General features: G+C 37.1%; 3 protein-coding genes across 3 annotated transcripts; 1 reads left to right on the top strand and 2 right to left on the bottom strand.

Moving 5' to 3' along the window:
• Positions 1-1,402: 1,402 nt before the first annotated feature.
• On the top strand, positions 1,403-3,451 carry CBG03107 (the record flags this gene model as incomplete). Its single annotated transcript, XM_002631248.1, has 7 exons — positions 1,403-1,464; positions 1,567-1,738; positions 2,134-2,568; positions 2,619-2,752; positions 2,824-2,949; positions 3,085-3,260; positions 3,309-3,451. The coding sequence occupies 7 exons, from the start codon at positions 1,403-1,405 to the stop codon at positions 3,449-3,451; spliced, it is 1,248 nt and encodes a 415-aa protein (XP_002631294.1).
• Positions 3,452-3,756: 305 nt separating this feature from the next.
• On the bottom strand, positions 3,757-5,851 carry CBG03108 (the record flags this gene model as incomplete). Its single annotated transcript, XM_002631249.2, has 9 exons — positions 3,757-3,855; positions 3,906-4,751; positions 4,795-5,075; positions 5,124-5,214; positions 5,263-5,352; positions 5,398-5,530; positions 5,578-5,655; positions 5,705-5,777; positions 5,827-5,851. The coding sequence occupies 9 exons, from the start codon at positions 5,849-5,851 to the stop codon at positions 3,757-3,759; spliced, it is 1,716 nt and encodes a 571-aa protein (XP_002631295.2).
• A 4,294-nt stretch (positions 5,852-10,145) lies between these two features.
• Positions 10,146-10,818, bottom strand: CBG03109 (the record flags this gene model as incomplete). The annotated part of the gene is made up of 2 exons (XM_002631250.1): positions 10,146-10,288; positions 10,740-10,818. 2 exons carry the CDS (start codon positions 10,816-10,818, stop codon positions 10,146-10,148), a joined length of 222 nt encoding a protein of 73 aa, XP_002631296.1.
• Positions 10,819-16,149: the final 5,331 nt, after the last annotated feature.

Raw genomic sequence — 16,149 nt, 5'->3', positions numbered from 1 at the left:
TGTAAAACAAAACTAGATTTAAAACGTTGCATACACAGAACTTTTTAAAAATTCCTAGTTTTTCAGCTATTTGCCGATTTCTGGAAGAAACCCCTCTTTGGTCCGTTTTTGTACTGAAAACCTTTGAAAAACGTGTCTTTCAGAAATCGTCAAATAGCTGAGAAACTAGGATTTTTCAAAGAGTTCTGTAAATTCAATGTTTTCAATCTAGGTCTTTTTTAGACCCTCGAAATTGTTCAAAGTCATTGGAAACCTGAAAGCCGAGCTTCAGTCTCCTGAAAATGATTGAAAATGATTGAAAATCAACTAAAAATACGTTTTTGTTTATCTAATTGACCGATACTGTAGGACGACGTTTGAGGTTAATATGTTTGAATTCAAGTTCTAGGAAACAAAACTTTAAATGAAGTGTTCGAAATTTTTTTGATAAAACAGGCACATAGTTCTGAACGTCGCTTACAAATAAAGCAATGTTCATTTACTCAGGTGAAATATAACTTTTATTAACCTCTGAATCTTTGAAATGACGCAAGACAAAGTTTATGATCTCCTTTCAGAAAGACCTGCTTATTCTTCCAGTCTATTCTTTATTTTGTTTCCCCGACCACTTTCAACTCTCCGGAGACCTCTTTGATTTGCGTAAATGACATGACTTCACCACTTGCTAATTACCATGTCCGCCACCACTCTCTTCTACTTCTTTTTAGTCTGTTTCTTTTTTTTTGTGGTGTTTTCGTGTCAATAATCAGACCAAAAAACCAAAGAAATCGGATAATTCTTTTTTTGGTATTTTGGGTACTTTCTGTTAAAAAATGAGACACCTGCAAATTCGAGAAAATCCAGGCGTTCTAGAAAATGATCTGTTTTTCAGAGTCAGTTTTATAGGTAAAGCGCTACTAGAAATTTGGTACACCTGTAATCATTTGTTCATTTAAAACCAACCCCTGTTTTTCTGATTTATAGATAATTCAGCCTTTGTTCTTCTCAAAATCTCATGCCAAGTCACACATAAAACGCCAAGTTCTAGATGTTTTGGTACCCAAAACCAACAAAAAATTAACGGCTCTTCTTCTTCTTTTCTTTTTAAATGTTAACCCCTGCTAGACGGTCCTGTTCGAAAAATTATTCTGGTGTTTTTTGCTGTTCCCTTCTTCGTTTTTTTTTCATGATAATTCGATTTTGCGTTTTTTCCCAGACATCCCATTCCATTTCCAATTGAGAATATGCTCCTAGACTCGTTTGCCTTTTTTTATTCGTTTTCATTTTTAATAAATTCCTAATACTGTCTGTTATGTTCATCATTTTACGCTCCAGCTGATCAATTACTTTCTTTTTCTCTTCTTGGAACCCCATTTTCCCTCTTCTTTTCTATAATTCTAGACCTTGAACAATTTCAGAAAACATGGATGTCGTGGCTTCGACTACGACGGCGTTGATAGAGCCAGAAGAAGAGATATGTGGATTGTACGAGGGATATTCACACAAAGATTCGTGATCATATCTGGATGCACAACGATCGCATTCTTTGGAGTGCTTGCCAATTCTGTAAGAGATTCCAGATTCCAGAAATTTTATTTTGGTTGCATCAACATGCTTTCAGTTGCTAATGGCTGTATTCCGTCGTTCTCTTCCATCTTCTATTTTTCTTTTGACACTCGCCACATGTGACACTTTGATATGTCTGACATATACTTTGCTTTTCGGAGTGGACGCTGGAATTTGGTACAGAAAGAATACGGTTGGTGAAAGTTTGGATTACTGTAGGTTTATACATATACAAAAAAACATATTTTTCACATACACAAAAACATATTTTTCAGTTGATTTTCGTCCATCTTGACGATTTTCAGGAGTTGAGGACTTGACTGCCAAGCTTCCGACCTTCCGATAAATTTTTGGAGAGTTTAAAACAGACCAAGATTGAAAACTTTGCAATTACATAATTTATTGAAAATTCCATGTTTTGTGAATGCAAGTTTGTTTTGAATCTAGGACTGTCTTACACCTTTCAAAACTTTCAAAGTGATCGGAAACTTGACAACCAAGCTCCTAACTCTTGAAAATGGTCAAGTCAACTGAAAAAAAACCAAATAATAAGTTTTCAAGTTTATTGACGGGTATTAAAATTTCCAGACTCTTTTCTTCCTCTACCATCGTTACATCGTCCCTGTATTCTTCATTGCCAAAGTTGTACAATTTGCGATTCCTTTCATTCTCATCTTGATCACATTCGAACGATATCTCTGGACTTGTACGGAACCAAAACGACAAATGTTCGCTGCACTTTTCAACGAACGAGGTCGTATTGTAACAGTCATTTTTGTCTGGGTCTTCTCATTTGCAATTCGGACGCCTGTGCTCTATGCGATGCAGGTGAAATCGTTCCCCGGCTGCGATGACTACTTCAGAAGTGAATCAGTGGCTGGAACGTCGTTTGCAGAGACAGAAGCATACGAGATTTACGACTTCCACATCATTACAGCGATTCAGATGATGTTCCCATTCGTTGTCTTGTTACTTTTGAACTTCACGATTATCAAGAGATTAGTTGCTGAGAAACGAGAAAATGTAAGAATCGCCAAAGAAAGAACAAGTACTTAACCCGAATTAATTTCCAGATGTACCCGATTCTACGTGGCGCCGGAGTGACTACCGAAGCTAAAAAAGCTTCGTTCGTTCAGGGAAACGTTCCAGAGAACTATGTGCTTCTTCAAGTGGCCGCAGACGTCATCAAAGAATCTTTGATTCACAGGTAACCTTAAAATGCTAGTGATTCTGAGTGCTCCACTCGAGAGGTGTTGTTAACTAAAATCCCGCGTACAGTTCGGTTGCTGTGTCATCTGAAATCGTTGCAAACGAGGAAGCAGACGATGTTGACTGCTCAGGTGACGTGGATTTACCACGTCATCGACCTTCAATCTTTCACACCTTTGTACTGGCACTCAAGGAGTGAGTCAGAAGGAAACGTCGTTGTACTCCACTTCTAACTTCTAAAACTGGAAAAATCTCAACTTCTAAACCTATACACCACTTCTTTTGTCTTCTTCACCCTTTGTTTTTTTTTCAATATTTAAAAATTTTCAGATCGTCTCGAAGCAAACGATCCCAACTCCGAAATGCAATTTACACGATGATGGCGATTGTCACATCATATTTGGTTTGCAATGGCGTTCATCTGTTTTTGACAATCTTGGAACGTTTCAATCCATCTTATCTTTATGATTCGGTTGACAGTTCTCAATCTAGCACCTTTTATATTGGTTGGTTGAAAACTTTGGTTAGAATTCTCAAACTATGCGTTGTTACAGTGTTATCCGACACCGTATCCATTTGCTACATGATATCGTCTGCCATTCGTATTTTCATCTATGCCAAGTGCAATCCGAAACTTCGTCAAGAAATCGCTGACTACATGAAACGAGAGAAGAGTCTTGAAACGAACAGTTCCTAAATTAGTTTTTTATCTTTTCCGAAACCACCCCATTTTTCTTTGTCTATTGCTCTTATTACGGGAGTTCATATTATGACGATGGAGATAAAATAAATAATCAATCGTAATAAGGGGTGACAAAAGATAGAGACAAAGAAAGAATAGATAAATGAACAACTGTGGGACAATTTCGAATTTCACTCGAATAGTTAAAGTCTAAAACTCATCGGAAATGAACACAAGGGGAGTTTAAATCAGCTCGAAGGGGAAAGGAAAAGAAAGAAAATTGAAAAGAAAAAAGAAAAAAAGAAAAGGAAAGAGTCAAGTTAGATCGTCAGCTTGGCAATGTCAGCGAGATATTCTTCTTCACGCTTGATCTTTTCCATCTGATTCGGTTGGAGATGGTCACCATTGGCTTGTTTTTGCTGCAAAAATACGAGAGCTTTACATAAGAACGAATTACTTTGATACATACTTTGAGAACCTGAATCTCATCAACCTTCTTTTTTAGCTGGAACAGTTTACGGTCTTGATCCGACTGTTGTGGGCGGAATGGCTGAGGAACGTTTCCGTTTCCATTTGTCCTTTGTGGCGCTGGCCGATGATTCTGGTTTCCATTGGCAGCGGCAGGAGCCGATGGTGGGCCAGCTGCTCCACCACCTCCTAGTGGTTTCCTGAGATGAGGTGGAATGTAAGCACCAGCTTGACGAACCGCTCCGGCTGGAACGTTGTTCAAAGGATGAGAAGCATCCTTCTTCTTAATGGGGAGACCAGCGGCCATCTTGTCGGTCTTGGTAAGCTCCTTTATGGCGAACTTGTTGTAGCCCATCATTGGACGCCACCGCACTTCCCAAAGTTCTTCTTTTGGAGAGTCGAAGTGGGTTTCAGCAAGCATGCGACCCGTATAATGCCAGAACCGGTAGCAATTGTCGATGCGGAGACGTGGAGCAGTGGTACACGTGACAAAGTGTTGGCCATCTGGAGCCCAGTCGAAGAGAGTTGTATTTGGAACTTCAATCGAAATGATCTCCTTCTTATTTTCCGCATCCCAGAACTCCATTTTTCCCTTTGAGATGTTTCCGAAACCGCAAACAAGAACGATGTTTCCAAATGCGTTATAGAATATGTCGTTTCTTGGTCCTTCAGCCATATCAAAGATTGGAACACCTTTTGGATTGTAGAAAGTCACTTTTGCTGGCATGTAACCATAGCAAACAGCGAACTCGCGTCCATTTGGATTCCACTTTGCAGCGTAAATTGGTCCTTGTTTCTCAAGTGGAACGATCACTGAGTCTCCTGATTGAATGTTGATCAGGTACAGCTAAAAAGGAAAAATTGAATTTGAACTTCCACATCGTACTCACACTCTGTTCTCCATAATATGACTGATTCGTCTTGTCTACATCGACCGAGGCGAGAATCAGAAGAGCATTTCCACGTGGATTCCAGGTGACCACTGCCTTGTCTGATTTGTAGAACGTGCGATTGCCAACGACTGGGAAGCCGGTTGACACTTTGTGAACACGAACGCGTGCCGGATTGGATCCGACAGCTGGAACGTAAACAGCGACGTGATTTGGACAATTTCCTGGACTCAGTGAGAAGCTCGTGGCTCCCTTTTCCACAAGTTTGTGTTCATATCTATCTGAAAAAAAAGAGAGCTGAATTGAACATTTTTTCTTAATATGCATACCGAAGGACATGCCGTTGTAGAAAAAGATCTCGCTTCCAACCATCCGAGCGGCCAAAGCCTCATCGTCGGAGAATTGTGGCTCCCATGAAGCCTGAAAAATTTTGTGTTATTATCCGTTCCAGTAGTTTTAAAAACCCACTTCTTTTGGAGCAGAAAATGTTGATACGTGTCTTCCGTCAGCCAGACTGAAAACTCGAACATTCGGCTCAGGCTTTTGATTTTCTGATGTCTGAAAAATGCATATTTTGAAATAATATTGACAATGTTTCGATACCTTTGCTCCATAGATAGCCCATGGCTCGAAAGTCAGCAAGTAGTTGTCTCTGGGAGAGAACAAGATTTTCCGTGTTCTTTTCAGCTCCACGCAGAGAATTTCTTTGTGTGTTGCGATCTCGAATACCCGTGTTCTGAAAACATACTATTCATAACCTTGAAAGCTAATTTAAATTCTTACACTTGATTATCGCAGTAGGCGAACAGCTGTCCGTTATTGCTGTATGCGAACACATTACAGGCAACTTCTTTTGATGAACTAAAAATGAACACTGGTTTCTGAGAAAAAAAAACATTTAAATACTTACTTGTTTTGCTCGAAGACTGTCACTGCATCTGTCCCCAACCCGCGCTTCAAGTAGAAGCCTTGACTTGATCGAACTGAAGCATTTCGTAATTTAGGCCCTTCCCTCATTTTTTTAGAACTTACCGGCGTACACCAGGTTATCACCCATTTTATTGACTGAAATCAATAGTCGAGAAAATCTGAAAATTAGAGTATTTTTGAGGAGAGCTGGAAGAAATAAGCTGTTAACACGAATCAGAATAAAAGTGCAAATCACGAGACGGCGTCGTTTTTGATGCCGACGTACTTTCAGGTGCAGATAATGGTGCACCGTATATGCCAGGAGCCAGAAAGAACTCAGTACTAGCCGAGCAAGTTTTTGGCCTAAAACTGTTGATCCGAAGTGCACGAAAATCCAAGAACTTTCGAAAAAAATGTTCAAAGATATTTGGTGCAATTGTGCGTCAGTGTGTTCACACAAAATGACAGGCGTCGCTCCCGGGCGCGGCAGTTTCAATAAATTTGGGACTTTCAAAAAAGAAATTTCAGTGGCAGGTGTGAGCTCACAGCTTCTTGGAACAAAACATGTATCTTCGAAAAAAAAACAGCATACTCTAGAAAAAATGACAGGAAAGCTTTGAAAACAGTGAAATCAACACTGTCTTCGTAAAAGTTAATACTATTATTTATTCTGGTACAAAAAATGGAGGTGTGGAAGAGATACCCAGGTGGCCATGGCTGAAGGTCCCACAATGACAATCACGTAACCTGAATATCCGGCGTGTTTGGTTTTACCGGGGTTTCTCTTCCACAACTCCGATATTTTTGTACCAAAATAGTTTTTCTACAAAACCGTCAACTTCAATTTTTACAAGAAAGCCTGGTCTTGTCATCTAAAAGGTCAGTTCGCTTCCTGGTATTCTTATTTTAATGGGATTATAGTAACCAAAATTAGAAATTTATAAACTTCTGTTCACCTGTTTAGAACATCATGGTACATATCACACATTATCAGTGAATCTATTTATCTAAAAAAATGCACCCCTCATTTGTATGCTGATTCGAGGAGTAAGACCACTGCCAGGATGTCTGGATATTTTGAATTTCATTGTCCAGCTGTCTGAAAATAAGATCGCGCGTAGGCACGAGAAGGAATTAATTGTTCTTGTTTTGTTTTTTGAGACAGAACGACGAATGGAACAATTTAACTTGACGACGTATACCCAAGAAACCACTATTCAAAAAGTTTAAATATCGCGGTGATCTGGTGATTCATGGCTTCTTTTTGGAAAGTTTTGAAAATTGTAGAGATCTGAAAAAATGTATTTTTGCTAAAGTTCCCCCCCCCCTTTTGCAAATTTATCTGATTAAAATCAAAGTATCTGCAAGTGAGATTCTTTATATTCCAATCTACTTTTCTGCACAAACATGCACACAATTCACGTTTTTGGTGGCTAATACGAGATTTGAAGTCATAATCGTTATGACTTGAAATAAAAGGATTCAATCAAACATCTTTATTTGGAAACTCCTTTCTCTATATTTAACCCCCCCCCCTATTTTATGCCCTTTGTAATAAATTAATCCTTTCGTTTTTTTTAAATCTCATTTTCTTTAGACCCCATCGCAGGAAGAAATTCTTCCGAACACGGTTTTTTTTCAGTACGTAAAGTAAATGTTCTTTAACGCGAATACCGTAGTTCAGCGCGCTGAGTATCGACGCGCATGCATTAAACTGAACGGCCGAGTCGCTACGCAGGTGTGCCTGCATTCCATCAAAAAATGCGCGAATTTAAAATTACGTTTAAAAACGTCCCGGAAAAACACCGTGCCGAAGAATATTTTTCCTCACTTTAAGACTTTCGAATCTTGAAATCCAAAGTGGTGAGTACTTATATTATAATCCACATGTTTTTTACATTCAAACTCTGGATTATATTGGCAAATGACGATAGAAATGTGGAAAGTAGAGATATTTTCCGATTAATTACTTGAGTGAGGAGGAAGTCAGAAGTACTTAATCATTAGACAGCTCATCCTTTTTTTAGTTTTTTTCAGCGATCGGAAACTAAAACTCATCTGATGTACTAGGTAGAAAATACAAATCAGAGATGTGAGGATTCAGTGTTCGAGATTCTGCGTTCCGTATTCCGTATTCCAGATTCCGGTTTCAGGATCCAGGATTTAAGATCAAAGATTTAGGATCCAGGATCCAGTATTCAAGATTCAGGATCCAGGATTCAACATTCAGTATCCAGGATTCACTATCCAGGATCCCAGATTCAAGATTTAGGATCCAGGATTGAAGTTTCAGGATTCAGGATTCAGGATTCAAAATTTTGTAAACTGATGAAAGTATGTAATATTATGACAAATTTTTATGTTTCTTATCGTTGAATTAATGTTTAGTCATTTCCTTTTTTTAGTTACAAGAAATGATAAAATGAGGAAGCAAATGTCAGAAAAAAAAGATGGAATAAAGATCAAGTCAGAAAAAAACATTTGAAAAGATGAGCAGAATAACTTCCGATTTATGAGAAAAACTGCACAAAAATAAATATCATTCTGATTCATTGATTAAATTAGAAATTGCTTGATCCAAAAATGAAATAAGTCAAACAAAATGTTACCGTATCCCTTCGTTTCATCTTCTACCAAAAAACGCAGCTGTTTTTTGTTTTTTGAAGATTTGTGATGCCGATTTTCAAAATTCGAAATCCGATAACCTAGTGTTTTTCAAAACTACGTTTTCTATCTGATCAGCTCAGGAAATGGTAGATTTGGAATTGAAATGTATTGTATATAAAACAAATCAGCTTTCCGATTGATACTTCCAAGGATACTAGAACAAAAATAAAACCAATGATCTGATGTTCTCTGGAATTCCTGGAATCTTTGTTATGTCATAATAGGTGCAATTTTGATCAAATTTCAAAATGCGTACATATCGGTATAAACGTAAATTAACTTTTAAACAGAATCAACCAATAATCGAATCGAATATCCAAAAGTAGAACTTTTTCATGCTTGGTGTATAAAATGTGACATCTTAAATTTCGGTGTTTTCTGAAAACCTGATTAAAAAAGAAATTGAGAGTGGGTTAATGGAAAATCAGAATAGGGTGGCGCACAATTACAAGGACTGGTATAAACGAGTATATCTCTAGACATCTAATGTTTCTTGCAAATTGTAATTTCCAATAGGTGAAGCAACTGCGACAAGTGGTAACTCGGCTCAAAGGTGATCAATTAAATTGGAACTTGGCCAGTTTACTGAAATATATTTTGAATTTTTGCACTCAAAATTTGAGCCCAGTAAAACGCTATACTCAAATTTTATTTATAGTACAAACTTGAGTCCGGGTAATTATGCGCCACCTCTTTTTCAACAGTTTCATGAATATTCTGAATGACATGCATAAACATTTTTTTTTTCAGTTAGTCAATAATAATCTGACTGCGTGGTTGAAATGTCGACTAGTACACCTTTACAAAATTAGAACATTATCCGCTAGTATTTATGGATAAAAACTGACTGGATGGCTTAAAAATCGAATTTCTCCTGATTTTATAAATATTAATGTCTCATGGAAAATTAACGCGAATTATCTGAAATTCTTCGATTTTTTTTGGAAAACTATGCTAACAACTTTTGGCTACAACTTTCTCAATGCGTTTTAAAAATTTTATTCGTTGGTTTCCTACTGGATTATCTAAACAACTTGACTCCTGACCTCCTTGAACTCAATTCCTTATTCGAAAATTGACATATACTTTCGAGAATTTTAGATTCACATGTTTTATTTCCATTGCTCCCGATCTGCTACACAACAATAGTGCGAGGGAGTGAAATTATCGGTCTTGTCCATCTTTTTTATCCTCAATTTCAAAAATGTCGTAGTGTTGAAAAGGCATCCCTCTTCTTCTTCTTCTTCTTCTCCTGGAATGATCAATTGGCGTGACCGATTTCTCCAGAATGACGTGTGAAGACGGAGGCGACTAGAAGTAGCTGTTAAAAGTGCTGATAGCTATGCTCGTACTATGGAATCGGAAATTTGCGTCTTGTGAGATTCAAGGCTTTATGTGGAAGCGTTGTCGACAATTTCCGGCTGGTTTTAAGATGCTTGAAACATGAAATCTTTTTTCTCTTTTTGAAAAAACGTTTTATGAAACGAATCTCAAATACAAATAAATTCTTAAAGTAGCAACTATTATATAGTTGAAATGAAGAAGACAAGAAAAAACAAGTAAGAGTGGAGACAACGAATCATCCTATGGGAGTATCATCAATTAGTTCAGCGGAGTGGATTTCTGGGAAAAAATACATAAGGCAGAGATGGGTCGTATAGAAAGGACCAAAATAACAAGAAAAAATTGAAGTGAATGTCGTGGCTATTGAGATGATGAATTGGTTAATATGATAATTATAAATAATTGGGTCACAGAGGAGAACTGTATTGCTGCTAATATCTCCTCGATTTGAGAATCGCTTTGATCATCTTGTCATGGTTTCCGCTTGGGAAGAACACAGCCGTTCGCTTCAGAAGATTCATCAAGTATGGAGCGTCAGCTTGTTCTAGCTCGTTGTATCCATACATGTTGCCGTCTGAAAAATTTAAGAATTAAAAGGGTTCTGGAACATTCGATGAAATTTTCAGGTTACAAAAACTACACCTGGAACCAGGGATGTCTGGAACCAGGGATGCTTGAGACGGGATTCCGAAAACTCCGAAAATTAAAAAAAATCGGAACATTCCAAAAAGCTGAAAGTCGGAATTTTCGACATTCTGAAAAGTTCCGAAAATGCCATTTCAAACACCCCTGTTCTAGAACGATGTCCCGTTCTTACTGGGTCAGCAGATAAAGCCCCAATATAGGAATAGGCCTTCTGCCACTCAACGGTTAAAAAATGAGCAGAATCTATATAAACAGATATGACTGAGGCTCTAAAGATGTACATTGTTAGTATTCAGTAACAATATTTAAACCTAAATACAATCATTTTAAAAGACCTTGATATCAACCAGATTTCTCATGAACAGAGACCCCATACTCACCTTGTCCAATCGGCTGACTATGCATAAGTCCAACAATTGAAAGAATAAGAAGAGCAAGGAAAATTGTGGCACGGACCATGATTTTGATTGGGCTAGTTTAGAAGTGGAGAAGACGAAGTCCTGAATCAAGTGTTTATATATAGTGGAAAAGAGGTTGGCTGAAGTGGAGAACAAGAAGAGGGGCGGAGTCTTTGTTTTGGAGCCATTGAGACTCCGCCCACTTCTCCGACTGCTCTAATTGTAGAGATATGAGAAGGGAAATAGAGAGGGTGGAGAAGAGGTAGAGGATGAGGAGAAGTTGGAAGATAGTACGGATGATTTGGGGTGTTTGGTTTTGGATAAAATAGAAGAAAAAGAGGCCTAATGCGATTTTATCAAAGGATTGTGAGGTGCAGAATTTTGAATTCCAAAGAAATCAAATTTTAAGGATTTAAAGCGCTCATTTTACCAATTCCATTAGTAGGAGTTGATCAGATATTGGGATAAGTAGAGAGATGTTTCTGATGTCGGATAATTCATTACGACAAAGTTAGTTGATCGAACAAGCCGCAAGATTTTTGTGGTTTGCTTCCAGGATTATAAGATATTGAAAAAGGATACCCGGAAATATTTTCAGGATTCCGCCTAGAATTTTGGCCCGCTTACGGAATACCGTAAACACTTAATTGAATGAACCTCCTAACATTCATTTTGTAGCCCATATATATTGGTTTATGTGAAAGATATCAAAATGTGGTCATCTGGAAAAATATTTTCGACATTATGATAAAATTTTGTCAGTTGGTCATTTTTGGTACCATTTACAGTCAGTTAGATATATGGGCTCAAAGTTGACAGTATCTTATTAAGTTTACTTTTATGAGATGATTGAATTTGAAGATTTTTCTAGTTATATTGGTCAGTTTGGCAAACAATATACAAACTTTCTAAAAAAGATGTACTAAGGTTTTAAAGCCCAATCCCAACATAAATACTGATCATACGGGCGGTTAAAAAGTGTCCTAGATTCATAATCCTGTCAATCAGAGTTCCACTTGTTTGATCAATGATATGGTCCTGATTGGTATACGTGCCCTTAAAGATTCCAAGTGATTCAGATCATATTTTAAAAGTCCCGTGAAGCATTTTGAGATAACATTTTGGTCTTCTTCCGAATTAGAAATTTTGAAGGGCAACCGGAAATTGAAATCCGGAAACCATTTTGATGTTAGAAACCAAAGTCGAAAATCTTCAAAACCCACTCAAAATGACATTAGTAAACAATCAAGAATTTCTGACGGAAATCATGAAATTCTGATCTACATACCTACAATTTTCGCTGTATCATCAGATCCACAACAATTTTTCAGATCAACGAAATAACGTCATTAGGTCAAATAAGTATTCTGACTTTTTACATTTTTCAGAAATAAAAATTCTCTAGAAGTATACATCGTAATATATTAGGTTTTGTTGGGACAGGTGTAACTCTTTATTGGCTACCTGATTTTTATTATTCGTACTGAAAGTTGTAACAAATTTGCAGATGTAGTCTGGAGAAGAAAATGTGCGATTTTTGAAAAAAAAAACGTAATTTTAGAAGAACAAAATTTTGCATTTTCTTCGATTTCAGCTTGACTAATTTTCAGTCAAAGGAGCCTATTATGCTCCGAAAAGTGCAAAAGGTTTCAGCGTCTCAAAAAGTGTAGACTTCAATAATTATAGAGAACTTCGTGACGTTAGATGGATCATGTCGAAAATCGAACTGATTGCTTGATCAGGGGAATTTTCATGTACCTATGTATCACATCATCTCATGCGTGAAATTGGCTTTTTTATTATATCGATGATGGAAGAAATATACAAAAAATCGCAATTTGTAGGCTTTTCCAATAAAGGGACAGGTGGAAGATAAGGAACTGAATTAGGTTTTTGTTCTGAACACAATGCAAAACTAGACTTGTGGTGGAACAATGCAAAAGAATCGAATTTGTATTTTCGTAAAACCTGTAATAGAAGCGCCAATTACTTTTAACTTTAAGCTTGTTTTTTGCACTGTCTTGCATTGGAGCCAAGGAAACTTAACTCAAATTCGATAGTGTGGGGCCCCTTCTATTACAGGGTTTACTATAATTTATTCAGAATTTAAAAAATATAGTAATGATGGCTGGAGGATTAATTAAACAACACCCGAATCGTAGATTTGGATTGCGGAGATTCGCCTATGGAAAAGAGCAAATATGTAGGCAGTGTTATCTTGCTCTAACTTCCGGTTTTCAAAATACAGATTGCTCAGGAGTCGCCGGCAACTTATGGTTATAGGTTGGTCCGATTAAGACCACTACTAGAGTCGGTCAAACTCTGACCAACTTATGACAAAGTTCCGACGGAATAGTGATTCATCTTTCAAACTCCAACCAAAATCTGACCATGGCTCGCTATACAACCGTTTTTGAGCAACTTGCGGTCAGAACCTAGCCAATATCCGTTAAAAAGCTGAACCCCTCAACTTCTGACCAGAAGTTACAAGCTGATAGTAGACTACGTATAATATAGTCAAAATTTTTGCAATTCGACATACCCATTTTCCCCAGAAACACCCCCAACGTCCCAATTCTAAATATAGACCGACACCTCCATCAACACATTTCGTGCGCTTTTTTTAACGACTTCTCGTGAAACCACAACCCTACAATTAGATACGTCTTTCAGACCCGTTTCTAGGTCACGAGCATCTCTAACCACGTCAGGTGGGTCGCGTATGTGACCACTTGAGACAGAAGGCGCTAGTAGCTGTCGAAAATACTATAAATCAAAGTTGTATACATCCATTATTCATCGACCTTAAGAATAGACCTAGACATTTCGAGTGAAATTTCGAGTGAAAAGAGCTTCGGTGCCATGCATCATTTTGCACCGTATTCCCAAGAAGTAAACAACAATTTCCTAACACATCAGTTTGTAATATATACAGTAGCCTTTCCATAAATGGCTCTGAATAGAATATAGGAATGGAGCAACCTCTAGATTTCTTCAAATACCAGGTGAAGGAACTAGATGCGAATGGGGATAATCTTCAGATCAAATGTGACTCGGACCAAAATAAATGTTAATAAAAGGAGAAGTAGAAATCTGTATTATTACTGGATTAATTCCGTTCCACATCTGGACCAACAAGACAAGATAAATTTAGACGAGAAAGAATTTTATGGGGTGTGTACAGGGTGGTCATAATATGATATGATTACTGATGATGATGACATTGATGATATCATCAAGTGTTATATGATTTTATTTCGTGCGCTTTTGGAACTGTGATCAGGAAGAAAAATGGTGTTTGGATTGTGGAACAAGAAATGATAATGTATTTTTCTAGGTTGGACTGTTGATCGGCATGAATGGGCAAGAGTACAGCGTAAAACCTGTAATAGAAAGGCCACTAACTTTTAACTTTGAGCCGACTTCTGTCGATTCCTGTACAATATATCAAAAAGTGGTCAGCTGATAAATTGTTTACCATATACCACAAAAGTTTTATCAGTTGACATATTTTGATAGATAAATGAACTAAAACTTAATAGTATGAAGGCCCTTCTATTACAGGTGTTACGGTAACTGGTGGATGTTTGAAATTTATCCTTAAACTTCTAACTTTCTCAAAGACCCAGCTTTCAAAGCATTGAGTTTGGTCAACCTTCTGAAAGATATAATTTAAATGTTACATTTTACTTGTTCCATATTCAATCAGAAATGATATTTTCTCGTTCCCTATATGCTGGATCTTTGAAATGTGGGCATTTCTCAAGATCTTTTGTGAGCGAAGATGTTATCGAGGAAAAGATTTTTGTTAAAGTAAAGAGCACAACATTTCGAAAACCTTCCCAACTACGATAGTAATGACTTCTGCATTAGTCATTTGTGACCTCAGAAAATACGAGTTCGAGATTTGTCGATACTGAAAGAGATAAATCAATTATCATTAGAATTTGTGGCGTCTTCTAAGAATTCCACAGCTCATAACCTAAGGAATGGTAGACTTTTGAACTTTGCGCATTTTTTAGGTTGCAGAGCAGGAGAATCTATAATTAGATAACCAGAGTACTACTTCTGTCGTTTTCTCACGTTCATGGTCTCTTTGATTCATATTGAATTTTAAAAATGTCTGAGTTTTGTGCCGCGTCATACATACCGCCACTAGACAGGCAGGATATTTTAGAAGGGATTTAAAAATGTATAAAATTACAAAAACTGACAAATCGGATTATCCATTCGAATTTTTAGGTGTTATTTGTTGACTTGCTTTCATTTAATACTACAAAATTTGTCTATTTTTGAATGAGTTGGAACTACATTTATTTCGGAAGCGTAGGAAGAATCAGGAAGAGAATGATTAACATGATGAGTTCAAGAAGAAGATGATGATGATTAGTATTCCGCCTAGGTAGAATAAGAACTCGATTTCCTTCCCTCATATAGTACGATTTCTATTTCCAGGACCAACCCATTGTTAAACTGGATTAACGAACGGGGAAGTGACAATGACTTCATTTCCATTTCAAATATTCTTTTTTCGAGAATAAAAGAAGGAGTCAACCGTGGGAGAAAAGACATTTTTGCATCGGAGGCGTTCAGTTTTTTACCCACTTTTCTTTGTTTTTGCACAAAAAGAATACTAGTGTTAATGGGGTGGTTCACAAATGGGAAAATGGTGGGTGGATGGGGTACAAAGAGTGAATGAGGAAAGATTCGGATGTAGAGCGAGCAAAGGAATAATTGCGTGGGAGAGGAGCCATTTAGAAGTTCTAGAATTGAATTCACCTGTAATAGAAGGGCCCCTAGTTAGTTTTTCTTGGCTCCTATGCAAGATATCAAAAATGAGTCAACAGATGAAACGTTCATGATATTATGGTAAGCAATTTATCAGTTTACAGCTTCTTTGTATCTTTCACAGGAACCGAGAAAAATAGGCTTAAAAGTGAGGAGGTTCCCTTCTGTTACATGTTTACTTTAATGAAAATATACAGTGCGGTCAATATCTATACGACCCCCCTATATTTTGGGCGCACAGGAAAAACTAGAAGAGATATCAAAAAATGGTCAACGCCATTCGATTCACAATCAAAAATAACTCCAGGAGACAAAGTTTCACATTTTTACCTTTCTTCTTGACCGCGTACCATCTGAAAAACCGAAATACAAACGGTCAATATCTATACGACCACCTGGAAAATGGAAAATCTCAAGCTTTTTTGAGAGCAAAATTGAACTAACTTTTGTTAGAAATTGTTGAAATAGTCCCAATAGAGCCTATTTTAACAGATTATACAAAAATTGATTCCTCTATTCAAGTTTTAGAAACAATTATTTTCAGACTTTTTCATCATTTTTTGGGTTTTTGGAATAAATCTTGAATAACTTGGCTCCTGGGTGA

This window comes from Caenorhabditis briggsae (genome assembly GCF_000004555.2).
Source record: "Caenorhabditis briggsae complete genome, chrII, whole genome shotgun sequence".
Lineage (NCBI taxonomy): Eukaryota > Metazoa > Nematoda > Chromadorea > Rhabditida > Rhabditidae > Caenorhabditis > Caenorhabditis briggsae.
Note: the sequence above shows the minus strand (reverse complement) of the source record. Positions and strands in the feature narration are given on the sequence as shown.